This window comes from Arachis stenosperma, chromosome 1 (assembly GCF_014773155.1).
Source record: "Arachis stenosperma cultivar V10309 chromosome 1, arast.V10309.gnm1.PFL2, whole genome shotgun sequence".
Taxonomy (NCBI): domain Eukaryota; kingdom Viridiplantae; phylum Streptophyta; class Magnoliopsida; order Fabales; family Fabaceae; genus Arachis; species Arachis stenosperma.
In genome coordinates, this window is record NC_080377.1 from 120,236,229 (window position 1) to 120,253,059 (window position 16,831).

Here is a 16,831-nt window from a genome sequence, read left to right on the forward strand (position 1 = left end):
TCCATTTTGAATAAGAATTACCAAACATAAATCACGTTAATACTAACTCATTTTTTATCAAAATTAATTCTACAAAATCAATTTTATACAAACCTTCGTTTACAAACCGTAATCCAAACACACACATATACCATTATATGAGTAAGTATTAATATGTTTATTAATCTAAATTTTTTTATTAAATATATAGAATATCAACAAATTTTTAGTTCAAAGTAGAAGATAAATTAATTCTCCTGGACTATTTTTTATTTTTTTAATTATGTAAAAATATAAAAAATATTAAAAAATTATCAAAATTTATTATTTTGTATTATTAATTGGTTATTAATATTTAAAAATATAAATTAAAATATATTATTAAATTATTAAACTAAAATAATTAAATTAATAACTAAAAATAATAAAAAATAAAAAATATTTCTCAAAAAATATTTATAATAAAATTAAGGTAATTATTATAATATTTAAAAGTGTTTTTGTAATTTATTAAAAGTATAAAAATAAATTATTATTAAATATCTAAAATTTATTTAAAAAATAAGATAGACGAAAATTAGACACTAAATTATAAAGAGGGGCTAAAGTTAATAACGGCTTGTAAGTTGTAGCACAAGTGATGCAGCAAGAAGTGCGAGAGGATGGTCCCACGTCCCAGCACCCTCCGAGTCTCAATCACATGGACTTGTGCGGACCGAAATCGAAATCCGAATAAAAAGAATAAAATAAAAGGAAAAAAGAAAAATAACTTTAACCGCTTAAAGAGCTCAACGCCCGCAATCACAGTTCAGTGTTCCTCTCTCTCTTCCATTTCCAGACTTCTCTCCTCGAATATTCGCTCCTTCTTCTTCGTCTTCTTCAATAATACACCATCTGCTTCTGCTTCTGCTTCTGCTTCTTCATCAAGTAGGAGTAGTAGCAGCGAGAAAAAGAGATGGCGGGGAATGATTGGTTAAACAGTTACCTAGAGGCCATACTGGACGTTGGCCCCGGTCTCGAAGATGCCAAGTCCTCCCTCCTCCTCCGTGAGAGAGGCAGGTTCAGTCCAACTCGCTACTTCGTTGAGGAGGTTATCGGCTTCGACGAGACCGATCTCTACCGCTCCTGGGTTCGGGTATGCTATTCTCTCCTATCATCGATCCATTATTCCATTCCATTCGATTCAATTCATTGTGTTTCTACCTTCGCTTCTAGGCTTCTTCTACCAGGAGCCCTCAGGAGCGCAACACCAGATTGGAGAACATGTGCTGGAGGATTTGGAACCTCGCTCGCCAGAAGAAGCAGGTTCGATTCGCTTCTATTCTATTCTCTTCAATTATACTCAATTCTGTTATTCTCTTTGATTGAATGCTTTGATTCGGTTCAGCTGGAGAGTGAGACTGCGCAGAGAGTCAACAAGCGCCGCCTCGAGCGTGAGAGAGGCCGCAGGGAAGCCACTGCTGATATGTCTGAGGACTTGTCTGAAGGCGAGAAGGGAGATCCGGTCAGCGACATCTCCACTCACGGTGGCGAATCCAACAAGGCTAGGTTGCCTAGGATCAGCTCCGCCGATGCCATGGAGGCCTGGGCCAACTCTCAGAAGGGAAAGAAGCTCTACATTGTACTCATAAGGTTGTCCTCGCTTCTATGCTTTCTTTTTACGAGTTTCTTCTTGAGTTTGTATTGAATAAGATACCTCCGTCAAATCAAATAGCGTGGTGCAACTCATTTGATTCAGAGATTCGGGGTGGATGGATTTAAACGAATAAAAAACTGAAACATTCTATGGTTATCATTTGATTTTAACAACCAGTACAAATGCAATGCAGCATTCACGGGTTGATTCGAGGAGAGAATATGGAGTTGGGACGTGATTCTGATACCGGTGGTCAAGTAATGCTTTTAGAATCTGCTCTGTTTTGATTGCTACTTGTATTGTTCTGCACTCTCTAAATGTTAGTATTTACCCTTTGATGTGCGAAACTTGAATTCTACCTTCTTTGTTTTGGTCTATCTCTGCTGAGCAGGTTAAATATGTCGTGGAACTAGCAAGGGCGTTGGGATCGATGCCAGGAGTTTACCGGGTTGATTTACTGACTAGACAAGTGTCTGCACCCGATGTGGATAGCAGTTATGGGGAGCCAACGGAAATGTTATCTCCGAGAAACAACGATGATTTAGAAGATGAGATGGGAGAGAGCAGTGGTTCTTATATCATTCGTATTCCCTTTGGTCCACGAGATAAATACATTCCAAAAGAAAATCTCTGGCCTTACATTCCGGAATTTGTTGATGGAGCACTTAACCACATTATACAGATGTCCAAATCTCTTGGGGAGCAAATTGGTAGTGGCCATGCTGTCTGGCCGGTTGCTATCCATGGGCATTATGCAGATGCTGGTGACTCTACTGCTCTTCTATCTGGTGCTTTAAATGTTCCAATGCTTTTTACTGGCCACTCGCTCGGTCGAGATAAGTTGGAACAGCTTTTAAAACAAGGCCGACTATCAAGGGATGAAATAAACTCAACTTACAAGATTATGCGTAGGATAGAAGCTGAAGAATTATCCCTTGATTCTTCTGAAATAGTCATAACAAGCACCAGGCAGGAAATAGAAGAGCAATGGCGCTTGTATGATGGTTTTGATCCGGTACTGGAGCGTAAACTACGAGCAAGGATCCGGCGTAATGTGAGCTGTTATGGAAGATTCATGCCTCGCATGGCGGTAAGTACTAGATCACAGTTAAACTTTCCAGCAACAACTAGATGAACTTTTTTGTAGTCTAAATCAGGCTGTCTTGATTTTGAGTTATAGATTTCTCGTGGCTAGAGTTATATTTTCAAGTTTATATACCTTTTATGTATATTGTAAATTCATTTTTTACTCTTTCTTTTAAGTCAAACAAGTAATGTTTCCAAACCCCCGCCCCACTCCCCCCCCAAAAAAAACATAATGAATTGATGAAAGGAATACATTCCTATACCAGTAGAATTTATAAGTTTTCCAGGAAAAGACTAGCTTTATTAGTTTATTTGGTGTATATGAAGACGACTTTGGACACGCGGAGTATATTACTTTCTTGTGAATGCATTGGGTGAGAAAGAGTAGACATAACCTGTAGTTTGCTAGTACTTCTTGATAGCAGTAGGCATCCTGTTCCAATGCATGATTCTTTAAGTATTATTTTGTTGCTAATGCTATATCATGTAAAGTTGAATGTTATAATCTCCTTGCATCTTGCAGATTATTCCACCTGGTATGGAGTTCCATCATATTGCTCCCCAAGATGGTGATTTAGATGGTGAACTAGAAGGGAATTTGGACCATCCTGCTCCCCAAGATCCACCTATTTGGTCTGAGGTTCGAAATATGCTTTCTGCATTTCTTTGTGTTTCCTGGTATAATCAGCCATTTCTGTACTTCTGTTTTATAATTTATTAGATGTGACTTGTCTAACCAGTTCTAATTTTTAAAACCAATGTAATTAATAAATGTGTAACATTTTTTATTACCAGATAATGCGTTTCTTTACCAACCCTCGCAAACCAATGATACTTGCCCTGGCTAGACCAGATCCTAAAAAGAACATCACAACTTTGGTGAAAGCATTTGGAGAATGTCGCCCTCTTCGCGAGCTTGCTAATCTTGTATGAAACTCTTGACTATCATTTTGTTCTTTGCTTTTTGACTAAGCTGTCTTGTATCGATTGTCTGACCAGTTGTCTACCACTCCTTTGGGATTTTCAGACATTAATTATGGGTAACCGAGAGGGAATTGATGAAATGTCAAGCACAAATGCATCTGTTCTTCTTTCAGTTCTAAAGTTGATTGACAAGTATGATCTATATGGGCAAGTTGCATATCCTAAGCACCACAAACAATATGAAGTTCCTGACATATATCGTCTAGCAGCAAAGACAAAGGTAAATATATCTGGGTCCAGTAAACAATATAACAATTATGTGTGACAAGCTTTAAAGAGGATTAGAAAATTAATATAACAGTCTTGTAATATCTTTTGCATGCTTACATATATAACTCCCTCCCCTTTTAGCTTCCCTAGTTTTTAGTGTACTGCACAGTGTCTTATGTGAGTGTATCCACTTGTATATATTTCTGATGATTTGATAGTCTAGTGTGATTATATCCTTTTGTAAATACCTATCGTGAAATAATAGTCTTGCCTGAGTTACACTGGTTTAAATAAAATCTACATGACTTTATTCTCATTCCCTGCAAACTATCTTGTCATTTACATTTCATTCAGATCCAATATTTATGCAGGGTGTTTTCATTAATCCAGCTTTCATCGAGCCATTTGGTCTTACCTTAATTGAGGTGATATTCCGAATCTTAAATAATTTATCTTTGTTTAATTTATTTTCACACATAAAAATCAATTTACATATTTGTTGAGCAGGCAGCTGCTTATGGTTTGCCAATTGTTGCAACTAAAAATGGAGGTCCTGTTGATATTCATCGGGTATGCCCTCTGATTGGTGGTTATGTGTTTTGATTTGAGATGCTTCCCTTGGAAACTTCCATGACTGATTCTTAATGTTATACAGGTACTTGACAATGGTTTGCTTGTAGATCCTCATGATCAGCAGTCTATTGCAGATGCTCTTTTGAAGCTTGTCAGCAACAAGCAACTTTGGGCAAAATGTAGACACAATGGATTGAAGAATATTCATTTATTTTCGTGGCCAGAGCATTGCAAGAACTACTTGTCTAAAATAGCCACTTGCAAACCAAGACATCCACAGTGGCTGCGAAGTGAGGATGGAGGAGAAAGTTCGGAATCCGAGTCACCTGGTGATTCCCTGAGAGATATACAGGATTTATCTCTAAATCTGAAGTTTTCATTGGATGGAGAGAAGAGTGGTGGTAGTGGAAATGATAGTTCTTTAGATCCTGATGGAAATGCTGCTGATAGAAATACAAGGTTGGAGAATGCTGTTTTGTCATGGTCAAAGGGTATATCTAGGGACGTACGCAAGGGTGGGGCTACAGAAAGATCAGATCAAAATACAAATGCTGGTAAATTTCCACCATTGAGGAGAAGGAAGCATCTCTTTGTCATTGCTGTGGATTGTGATAATGCTTCAGATCTTCTTGAAACCACTAAAACAATATTTGAGGCTGCCAAAAAGGAGAAAGCTGAAGGCTCTGTTGGGTTCATACTGTCAACATCCTCAACCATGTCAGAGATACAATCATTTCTGGTATCGGGTGGCTTGAGCCCCAGTGATTTTGATGCTTATATTTGTAACAGTGGCAGTGATCTCTACTATCCATCACTCAATCCTGAGGACCGCCCATTTGTGGGTGACTTGTACTACCACTCTCATATTGAATACCGATGGGGAGGAGAAGGGTTGAGGAAGACTTTAGTGCGTTGGGCAGCTTCAATAATTGAAAAGAAGGGGGAGAATGATGAACAAATTGTTAGTCCATCGGAACAGCTTTCTACTGACTACTGTTATGCTTTCAAAGTGCAAAAGCCAGGGAAGGTAATTGTTTATTCAATTGTTCTGGTTGATGATTTGTATGAAAGGCATCTTGTTCAGTTTTGTCTCTTCTATATTCACTTTTATTTGAGTATATTGTCTTATCCTATTTTGTTTTTGCAGGCTCCCCCAGTGAAGGAGCTTCGTAAGTTGTTGAGAATCCAAGCCCTCCGTTGTCATCCTATATATTGCCAGAATGGGACAAGACTGAATGTTATACCAGTATTAGCATCTCGTTCCCAAGCCCTTAGGTATTGTTTAATTATCCTTCCAAAGGTTCCATTTCGCCAATAGTTGGTGTTGCTGTATACATTGGTCTTCTCTGCATTTCCTTCTGGCATTCTTGGATGAAATTGTTCAATATCTTTGCAAATATGCCAGGGCGGAAGAATTGTTTGTGCTCATGCATATCTGGGAACTATTTTAAAGTCGTTTCGTATGTTTTTTATGACCTGAGTCTTGACAATATCATTTCTTAAAAAAGTTTAATTTGTGACAGCTGATAACTTTATGTGATTCTCCTTTAGATACCTTTATGTTCGATGGGGTTTCGAACTGTCAAAGATGGTGGTATTTGTTGGAGAATGCGGTGACACCGATTACGAAGGACTGGTTGGCGGCGTACACAAAAGTGTGATATTGAAAGGGGTGGGCAGTAGTGCAATGAGTCAAGTCCACAACAATAGAAACTATCCTCTTTCAGATGTCATGCCACTGGACAGCCCCAACATTGTTGAGGCCGCCACCGGAAGTAGCAGCGCTGATATCCAGGCTTTGTTAGAGAAAGCAGGATATCTCGCAGCATGAATAGTTTCATCTGCGCCTGGTTATGCCTTTCCTGATCCACAATGTTCATAAAGTTTTCTTGATACTCTCTTATATGTAACTACCATACTCATTCTCTTCATCAAACAACAATGCCCCCATGAAGCATATTTCCTCTTGTTCCACTTATGCTGCTTGTTGGTTTTGTACCTACACACCACATCACATCACATTTTTAATAAAGGGTTGTTCGCATTGCAATTTATATGCCTACTTTTATTCAGGCCTTTTCTCGTGTTTACACTACGATTGGAAGCTAACAATAGTTAATCTCATCACACTTATTTCCTTTAACATTTTATCACTGATATATTTGATTTAATGGTTGAGATTTTCTGCTGTAAAAAATAACTGCAAAATCATCGTATTTATTTTCCCGTTTATATTTATCAGTTATAAGCGAAGAACAGGAGAGTGAAAATGAAGAACCGAGGATAGAGAATGATCCAAAACCAAGAGTATACAATGGATAAGGACTTGAGGTTCAGGTGAGCGATGATGATTGTGCTACTTCCAGAGCTTTATAAACCGCAAAGATACCGGATAGTTTGTCGTGGAGCACGGCACTTGCCCTGATGCCAATTTCTTTTTTTTACATTATCCATTTTGTCGTGTTCTGGTATTCTTGGTTTACAAATCCCAACGTAATGAGTGATCCATGACATTTCCTTTGATGTCCTCGGAGGACCAGTAAGATGACTGATGCGGATTCACCATGATAGGGTCAAGACACGTCCCATAGTACACCGTACAGAGCCTCACCTGTAGGACACCCATGAATCCCCTACATGAATCATGGGCTCAGAATCAGATCATCATCCTCACTTGTGGGGCGGACTTCTCTTCCAACTAGCAACTACCAATAAATACAACTGCGGTAAAATAATTATGCTTATGGTAAACCGAAAAAAAAAAAAATGCTTAAATAAATTTTCATGGGGTCTGATAGTAAATAAATATTTTATATTGTTATTTATTTTGTTTTACGTTATGAATGTGAGTCAATTTGAAATTAGTTTCTATTTTATATTTAAATTTAAAATAATAACAGGCTTATAAGATGGATGTAAAAAATAATTAATTAATTAAAATAAAAATAAGAAATTAAATATAATAAATAAAAAATTAAAATTTATTTAAAGAATATAATATTCGTTACTTAGTAAGAAGTGTTTAAAGATGAGTCGAATTTAAACCGAATGCTTTTGAAAATATTTGGACCTAAACCACTTTTTCTTTTAATCTGTGCATGTTAAAACCAAATCAATAATATTTTTATGGATTAAAAAATTGTTTAAGGCAAGTAGCTAGTGGTTTTAAGCATATTTAATATGAGATTTGACTTTTCCAAATGCAGATAATAATAATAATAATAATAATAATAATAATAATAATAATAATAATAATAATAATAATAATAATAATGTGTGATATTTTTATTTTGGGTCTTTAATAATTCAACTGTGTTTAGGGCTTACTACAAATTATACTTTTCTGGTCTGTAGTTAACTAGTTATCTATCACATATGTTTTGTTTTTTTTTTTGTTGGCTACACATTTCAGTCCAGATTAGTATTGTCCATTAGTCAATAGCCCAACAGTTGTCGCACACCAAGAGTATAATTACTGGATGACAAAAACCAGTGTATACTTACTACAAAATTTGCCTCTTGGGCCGTGAACAATTACTTTTTTTTTTAATTTTTATCTCTCGTTCAGGGTTATATACTTATATTTCAATTAATGAAAATAGATTTTGCTTTAAACTATGAGTTATGCTTGACCCAAAAAAAAAAAAAAGTATGAGTTGTGCTACATGAGCATTCATTTCAGCTACTAATTTCAGCCACCGTATTTAAATATGTACATAAATACAAAAATTTAAAAAATTAAAAATAAAGCACACTCTCACTCTTTACACGCGCTGAAACCTACCTACCTTTTCCTCCTTCCTTCACTCTCGCTCTCAGGCGCGATTCTCCTTTCTCATTCTCACTCTCAAGCACGATTGTCCTTCTCTCTCTCTCCGACGTGGTTGCAATTCTCCTTCCTCTCTTTTTCAGGTACGATGCTCTTTGTTTCTGTCGTTGACTTGCTGCTCCCCGTCGCTGCAAGCCACAGGTTACGCCTCTTTGGTTCGTCACTTAGTTCAGAATTTCAGTGTTCCTCTATTTTGAATCAGAAAAAACTCAAAAATGCTCAAATAGTACAAACAAAAGAAATAATGTCAAAAGACATTGAAACAATAATTTGAGTTCTAATGATACAAGTGACAAGGATGAGAATGATTTTTTTGACAAAAAATCAAACATTGATTTAAAAGTGCATCAGTTATTGATACAAGTCCTTGAGCTGATGTTGTAGCAACTGATTGAAAACTTTTTTTATTGCAAGCAAGCTAATTAATGTGTTTTAGCATATTTTACTTTCTTCTCTTTATGTTTTTTATAATTTGGTTGTTGCGTGAGTTTAATTTTTTATTTGGATTCTTGAATTTGATTATGTAATATTCTATTTGGTTCATTGTTTCTGGCTACAATCTATTTGGTAAAATGTCAATGTGTTATGGTCTCAATTTTAAAATATTTTTTCCTTGATAAATTGTAAAAGCATCATCAACTAAGTTTTATTTTTGGTATTAGATATTTTTTGTCAATAATTACTTGTTTTTGTGATCCTAAAATCATTTGACAAATTTAAATTTTCAACTATTGCTGCTTGTATTGGACATCTGTATTTAATTTGTGAGTTACTTTTTTTTTGGATTTGTCATGTTAAAATTTTTTTCATAATCAGATTTTATTCTATAATTTAGACCGTGTTTAAATATAGTTTGGTTATAACATTGAATTTTAATTTCTATTATTGAGTTTAATTATTACTATGAGCTTGTTTGATTAGAACCGAATTTTATATTATGATTTAAAACGTGTTTGATAATAATCTAATTATAGTATATGAGTCAGCTTAATTATGACAAATGTTTCTTTTACTCTTGTGAGCGAGGTTGAGGCCTCCACTTTGCTCGTCTTCAATTTGTGATGGGGAGCTAATCAAGGCTTAGAAGGGAAAAAGAAAAATGATTTTTTTCTTTTGCCACAGATGACTTCTACAAAGACGTTGACTCAAAGTAGCAACAATAAAAACTTTCAAACGTAAATACACATAAGAAGACATCTTATCTAGAGCATTATATATTATGAGAAGTTCAACATCACATCATTAGAGAGCTTAAGTGTTTATTGGGAGTTTTCATCATTATTTATACTTGATTCTTTTACCATATTCTTTTCTCCTATACCTAGAAAAGAGAATTGTACAAAATTGACCATGTGTTACACATGTTGCCCTGTCTCCAATTATCCTCTGTGTATCGAAGGATTTGTAGAGATTTGTAGGTTTATAGTTACTTTTGTGATGTATCAATCATTTGAATCGTTAGTTTTGTTATAATATTTAATTTTTTTTTGTGGCAATTTCAATGTAACAAGATTTTGTACTATAATTTAGAGCATGTTTGATTATAATATGATTATAGTATTAAATTTTGATTTCGATTATTGAGTTTGATTATTATCATAAACGTATTTGATTATAATTAGATTTTGTATTATAATTTACAGCGTGTTTAATTATATTCTAATTATAGCATGAGTTTGAACTTTAGTTTGAATATTAAGTTTGATTATTATCTTGAGCGCGTTTGATTATAACTAAATTTTGTATATAATTTTGAAGTGTGTTTGATTATATTCTAGTTATAGCGTGAGTTTGAACTTTAATTTAGACGACTCTTGAGTTTGGTTATCTATACCAATATATAATGGGGATATGGAAGTTTGGTATCCAAATCTTTCTTCCTATTTTACCCCTTTTCTTTCTTGACTCATGACAAAACTAAAAAATTGAACTATTTCTAATAGATGAAACTGACACCACGTACTCAAAAGACATAATATATTTTAAAATTAAATTTATTAAATGTATTTTTATCTATAATTATTCATGATAATTTTTAAAAAATTATTAAAAAATAAATAATTAATATAAATAACATTATACTACAATCATAATAATAATATAAATAAATAAATTACGTCAATAAAATATTAATTATTTATGATTTTTTATTTATAATTTTTTCATAAGTATTTTTTATATATAATAGTCCATAATACAATAGTATATAAGTGATCAATATATCATTATAGTACAATAACTGATAGTATATAAAATATATTTATTTTATCTATACCAATATATAATGGGGATATGGAAGTTTGGTATCCAAATCTTTCTTCCTATTTTACCCCTTTTCTTTTTTGACTCATGACAAAACTAAAAAACTGAACTATTTCTAATAGATGAAACTGACACCACGTACTCAAAAGACATAATATATTTTAAAATTAAATTTATTAAATGTATTTTTATCTATAATTATTCATGATAATTTTTAAAAAATTATTAAAAAATAAATAATTAATATAAATAACATTATACTACAATCATAATAATAATATAAATAAATAAATTACGTCAATAAAATATTAATTATTTATGATTTTTTATTTATAATTTTTTCATAAGTATTTTTTATATATAATAATCCATAATACAATAGTATATAAGTGATCAATATATCATTATAGTACAATAACTGATAGTATATAAAATATATTTATTTTATTAATAGTTATTTCAATGGGACAATAGTATTTAAAATATCGAAAGAATTCAATTTACAACACATGGTTTACATATTTTTTATGTCCAATATTTATTTTTTAAACAAAATTACTCATTAATTAAATTTATACCAATATATACAATATACAATATATAATGGACTATACCAACGTATAATGGGAATAAAAAAATTTGGTTCCCAATTTTTTCTTACTATTTTACCCCTACTTATTTTTTTATTTAGACACTGAATTCAATATATAAAAAACTGTTACTACGTCATCCATATTTCTTATTTTTTATCAAGGAAAGAATTTACTCCACGATAGAATGTCAAACTGATTCCCATCAACCCACGATATATTTTAAAACTGTAAAAAACTGCTACTACTGCGTACTCGCTTTAAAAACTAACTCACTTTCAACTCTTAAGAGACTCTTTTCCTTTCAATCGTGCTCTCACAAATGTTTTTTCTCTGCATATTATTCCTATCTTTCTGACAAATAAAAATGGAAACTTCACGAAATCGACAGCCACGTCAACGTCGACCCAGTTGGACAGATTATGCTAGGCGAAGAAGACAGAACATGACCGAAGAACAGAGACAACAATACCTGGCTAGAAGACGTGCAAGTTATCGAGAGATGATTCGACAAGGAAAACAAGTTGCCATATCAACTGATACAACTTCAATGGCAAATACTGGTGGAGGTGCCCGATTAACTACAAACATAGGGGTAGCCAGATTGACTACAATTAGACAAATGGCCAGAGCTACCACTTATCATCAATCTATTACAGGTAACACGATAACATAATTTAAATTTCTTTGTTATAAATTGAATTAGTTCTTAATAATTATTTTTTACTTTTTAAAAATGCAGGAATGGAAGCGCATGGCAATAGAACTGCCACAGGTACAGAAATAAAAATAACATAATTGGTTGCTATTTTATCATTAATATTTTGTAACAAAAATAATTAAATTAATATTACTATACATGGTTTACCATCCAAGCAGTATCTTTCTTAATCAAACAACATATTAATCATATATGAAGTTAAAAGTTAACATTCCAAATTTTTTAGACATCATTCATCTATAAATTTTTTTTTTAAAAAATTAATGGTCGATAACTAATAATAATATTTCTTTAATATATTTCATTCCCGTCGTCCAATATAATATATATCGTAATATATAATTTTTATATATTTATATTAAAAAAATATAAAAAATGATGCCATGTAAGACTAACGACAAAAAGTACTCTTATATTAAAGTTTTTGATAATGATTTTATAATCAAAAATAAAATTTATATATTAAATTAATAAATCAATGTAACATTAAAATTCTTAACAACACTTTAATTTAATTTTTTTTTATTTTTTGTATTCCAAATTGGTAATGATATATAATTCTAAGAAATCAAAAATAAAATTAGGATATATCTCACTTACGTATAAATATAACAGCTAAAAAAATAACAAAAGCTATCTATTTATATCTATACCAATATATAATGGGAAAACACGTGTTCTCATTTTTTTTATCCTTTTTTTTTATTAAAAAATGAACTTACCTACGAACAAAATTTAAAAATTGAACCACTTCTAATAAAGAAAACACATACTACGTACTTAGGATAAATGATATTCTGAAATTAAATTTATTAATTATATTTTTATCTTTAACTTTTCATGATAATTTTTTAAACATTATTAAAATTTCAATAATTAATATAGATAACGTTATACTATAATAATAATAATAATAATAATAATAATAATAATAATAATAATAATAATAATAATGATATAAATAAAATTATGTCATCAACAAATACCAACATATAATCGAGATGCACAGGTTTAGTATCCAATTCTTTTTTTAGTATCCAATTCCTTTGTCTCTGTTTCTTTTTTATTAAAAATGGATTTAACAGAATTTAAAAATTGAACCACTTATAATAAAGAAAACTGACACTACGTACTCCATATACATAATATTTTAAAATTAAATTTATTAATTATATTTTTATCTTTAATTTTTCATGATATTTTTTAAAAATTATTAAATATAAATAATTAATATAAATAACGTTATACTATAATCATAATAATGATATATAAATAAAATTACGTGAACAAAATAATAATTATTTATTATTTTTTATTAGTATGTTTCATACATAATAGCCTATAATACAATAGTATATAAGTGATCAATATATTATTATAGGACGATAACTGATAGTATATAAAATATAATTATTTTATTAATAGTTATTCCAATGGACAATAGTATTTAAATTATAAAAAAACATAAATCATTATTAACTAAAGTCATTGGAATAATTAAATTCACAACACATGGTTTACATATTTTTTATGTCCAATATTTTTTTTTAAAATTACATATAAAAGTGTACTCATTAATCAAATATATATCAATATATAATAAACTATACATAATGATTAAAAAATTACAAGAGTTATTAATTTTTATTTTCTGTGATTAAAATAGCCCTACATAAATAAAGATTAGTTCATTTTATTTTATAAAGATTAATTTCTTTTATTATCAACATAAACAAAAAAAAACAAGAATACATTACAGTATAACAAATAAATTATTCTTTAATCATATCTTTGTATTCTTAATTGTCTTAATTGATGAAATACTCATCATATCATCAATTTAAGGTAATAAATTAAAAAAATAAGTTAAAATATGTCACGCATTAATGGACGAAATTCAAACCTTTGAGAAAAAGTACTATCAAAAAAATATAATAGAAGCATAGAAAAAACTATTTATATTATAATAAATAAATCTAGATCAATTCTAAAATAATTAAAGTTATGGATATTTTATTTCTTGCAAACAAAGTTAACTAATATTATGATAACTAATTCTTTTCTTATGAGTTTAATTATGCTTATTTTATATATTGCTCTTTAAAAATATAGGTACCGAAATATATGGTAACGGAGCTGGTCCAAGTAACAGATCCCCTGGTTAGTATCTTAATATGCTTTAAATATGTAAACACATCGATATAAGTTATTTTACCTGCACATTAAATCTTCTTAACGTAGAATTTTATCAAGATTAACCAACTTAATTAACACGCTTTATTTTATTGCTAGATACTAATTTGTTATAAATTCTAAAATAATTAAAGTTACCGATATTTTGTTTCACACAATCAACGTTAACTAATTCTTCTCTTATTAGTTTAACTTATGCTTATTTTCTATATTGGTCTTTAAAAATATAGGTACGGAAATACATAATAACAGAACTTGTCCAAGTAATAGATCATCTGGTTAGTATTTTTATATGCTTTAAACATGTAAATACATCGATATAAGTTAATTTGTCTGCACATCAAATCTTCTTAATGTAGAATATTAACAAAATTAACCAACTTAATTAACACGCTTTATTTTATTGCTAAGCGCTAATATTCTATTTTTTCAAAAAGGTAGATAACATATGAATTTTGCATTGTTTTTAAATATAGGTGTAGATCAAGACACCGTTACAACTACTAATTCAATTCCTCAACCAATTGCTTCTTATGAACCAACTATAAACAATACTAGAAGCCATGCAAATATAAATGGTGAGTACTCTATTTATATTTTTAATATTTTATCATCATCATCATATAATAATCATTGCTATATAAAATGTGATTAGTTAAACTTATTGTATTATTATGCTTATTAGTTATCGTAATAACAAATGAATTTTTATTATATTTATTATCTGTACTGCTTATTATATATTGTAACCAAAATTTTGAATTTAACAAAAAAATTTTCATAAAATTAAATAGCAAATAAAAACACAATAGAATTATATCATTTTAAAAATATTCTTTGTATATTTTATATATAACTCAGAATAAAAATCTGCTCTATTAAATATATATTTAACTTCATATATTACCTAGAACTTCAAACTTTGACAATCTTATATGAGTTTAGGCAATAGAAAAATATAAAAAAAGACACATTTTTAAAAAATACGTTTAATTTTGAAAACACAAACCTCAATTGAAAAGTTGTATATATATTCTTTGTTCACCCTTGATTTCACTATCTAAAATAATATGAAATAATTAATAAATTCTACCCAAGTACCTAACCATATAATTATTGGCACATGTAGGAAAAGAAATCTATAACATAATATTTTAATATTCCTATGCGAGTGCAGAAATTAGACACCATGTTCGAACATCCCACAATTGTGCTCGAAATTTTCAAGAGAATACAATAGTGCTTCAAACTACACTGCCTCCTACAAGGACATGTACACACTGTAATGCACGTCTGTTTCACCATGAAACATTTGACATGTGTTGCAATGGAGGAAAAGTCTCTTTGCCCCAAGTAAATGCTCCTCAGGAATTACTAGACATCTTCTTAGACCCTTCTGCAGAAGGGAACAATTTTAGGAAACACATTCGTGGTTACAATCATGTTTTTTCATTCACTTCGTGTGGTGTACACATAGACGAACAATTAGCTTCAGCAAGTCATGGTATATATACATTCCGTGCTCAAGGATCAATGTACCACAGTATAGGAGGATTTCATCCGGATCAGGGGGCGCGGCCACGCTTCTTGCAACTATATATATACGATACTGATCACGAGTTACAAAATAGGATGCTGGAGAACACACAACTGCATGAAAGTTTGGTTTTGAAGCTACAACAATTGTTGCACCGATATAATCCTTTTATCCATGTATTCCGCCAGCTTGCACAACGACTAGATGTGCAAGAGTGTAGTTTGGTGATCAGAGAGCGACCTGCTAATCAACCACAATACAGTCTCCCAACTGCTTCACAAGTAGCAGCCATAATAGTCGGTGATGATATTGAAACAATGGTGCGAGGACGGAATATCAAGGTTCAAACTCATGCTGGTAATCTCAGAAGGATTCAAGAGTTTGTTGGGTATTACGATCCACTACAATATCCTCTTCTTTTTCCATTTGGAACCCATGGATGGGATATAAATACTCGAACCCAACGTGGAAACAAAGTATCATGCCGGACATATTATAGCTATATGCTCCAGGTACAAACTTCTATATTTGTTACATCATTTATAGACTTCCGTAGATGATAGTTTGTACCAATAAATCATTTCACAATTTCTAACAATTTTCTATAATCCTCAATATTCGTAGATCCGCCCCAATGATCACTCAACAGTTTTGCAAGAGGGGCGACTTCTTCAACAATATGTTGTTGATAACTATGTGAAAATGGAAACAGGCAAGTTAAGATGGGTTCGACAAAGACAAAAAGAACTTCGAGCTGAACTGTATCAAGGCTTGCAAGATGCTTTGCACACAGGAGAGAATAATGCTGGTAATTATTCAACTGAACGGCCACATGATTGATCATTACGTGTTCCTAAATTTAAACTTTAAAACTAACAATACTTTCTCTAAAATCTGTTTTAGAAAATGTTGGCAGAAGAACGATATTACCATCGTCGTTCGTGGGCAGTCGTCGAGACATGACTCAACGGTACGAGGATGGAATGGCTATTGTTCTTAAAGAAGGCAAACCGGATATTTTTCTAACTATGACATGCAATCCATCATGGTCAGAAATAGCTTCGGAACTCAGTCCTACTCAAACTCCACAGGATTGTCCGGATCTAACAACTAGGATTTTCAGAGCCAAGTTCGAACAATTAAAGCAGGATGTTATTACCAAAGGTGTATTGGGAAAGGTGAAAAGTTATATTTATGTCACCGAATTTCAGAAAAGATGATTGCCACACGT

The 16,831-nt window shown here is 31.3% G+C and overlaps 2 protein-coding genes across 2 annotated transcripts; both read left to right on the top strand.

Annotated features, from left to right (window-relative positions):
- Positions 1–776: 776 nt before the first annotated feature.
- Positions 777–6,518, top strand: LOC130968892 (probable sucrose-phosphate synthase). The gene is made up of 13 exons (XM_057894379.1): positions 777–1,114; positions 1,195–1,284; positions 1,367–1,611; positions 1,809–1,872; positions 2,007–2,705; positions 3,225–3,341; positions 3,497–3,628; positions 3,729–3,905; positions 4,267–4,320; positions 4,403–4,465; positions 4,551–5,495; positions 5,616–5,743; positions 6,020–6,518. Exons 1-13 carry the CDS (start codon positions 935–937, stop codon positions 6,297–6,299), a joined length of 3,174 nt encoding a protein of 1,057 aa, XP_057750362.1. The 5' UTR covers positions 777–934; the 3' UTR covers positions 6,300–6,518.
- A 4,998-nt stretch (positions 6,519–11,516) lies between these two features.
- LOC130932800 (uncharacterized) lies at positions 11,517–16,820 on the top strand. Its single transcript, XM_057862218.1, has 7 exons — positions 11,517–11,808; positions 11,892–11,924; positions 14,540–14,641; positions 15,241–15,584; positions 15,789–16,112; positions 16,225–16,408; positions 16,504–16,820. Exons 1-7 carry the CDS (start codon positions 11,517–11,519, stop codon positions 16,818–16,820), a joined length of 1,596 nt encoding a protein of 531 aa, XP_057718201.1.
- The last annotated feature ends 11 nt before the right edge of the window (positions 16,821–16,831 follow it).

What these genes read in the sequence shown, in the direction of transcription:
- LOC130968892 (XM_057894379.1), top strand. Translation starts at nt 935, where the DNA reads ATGGCGGGGAATGATTGGTTAAACAGTTACCTAGAGGCCATACTGGAC. An exon ending in CTCTACATTGTACTCATAAG is followed by an intron (nt 1,612 to 1,808) that starts GTTGTCCTCGCT and finishes AATGCAATGCAG; the next exon opens with CATTCACGGGTTGATTCGAG. An exon ending in ATTCTGATACCGGTGGTCAA is followed by an intron (nt 1,873 to 2,006) that starts GTAATGCTTTTA and finishes TCTGCTGAGCAG; the next exon opens with GTTAAATATGTCGTGGAACT.
- LOC130932800 (XM_057862218.1), top strand. Translation starts at nt 11,517, where the DNA reads ATGGAAACTTCACGAAATCGACAGCCACGTCAACGTCGACCCAGTTGG. An exon ending in TTATCATCAATCTATTACAG is followed by an intron (nt 11,809 to 11,891) that starts GTAACACGATAA and finishes TTAAAAATGCAG; the next exon opens with GAATGGAAGCGCATGGCAAT. An exon ending in ATTATAGCTATATGCTCCAG is followed by an intron (nt 16,113 to 16,224) that starts GTACAAACTTCT and finishes CAATATTCGTAG; the next exon opens with ATCCGCCCCAATGATCACTC.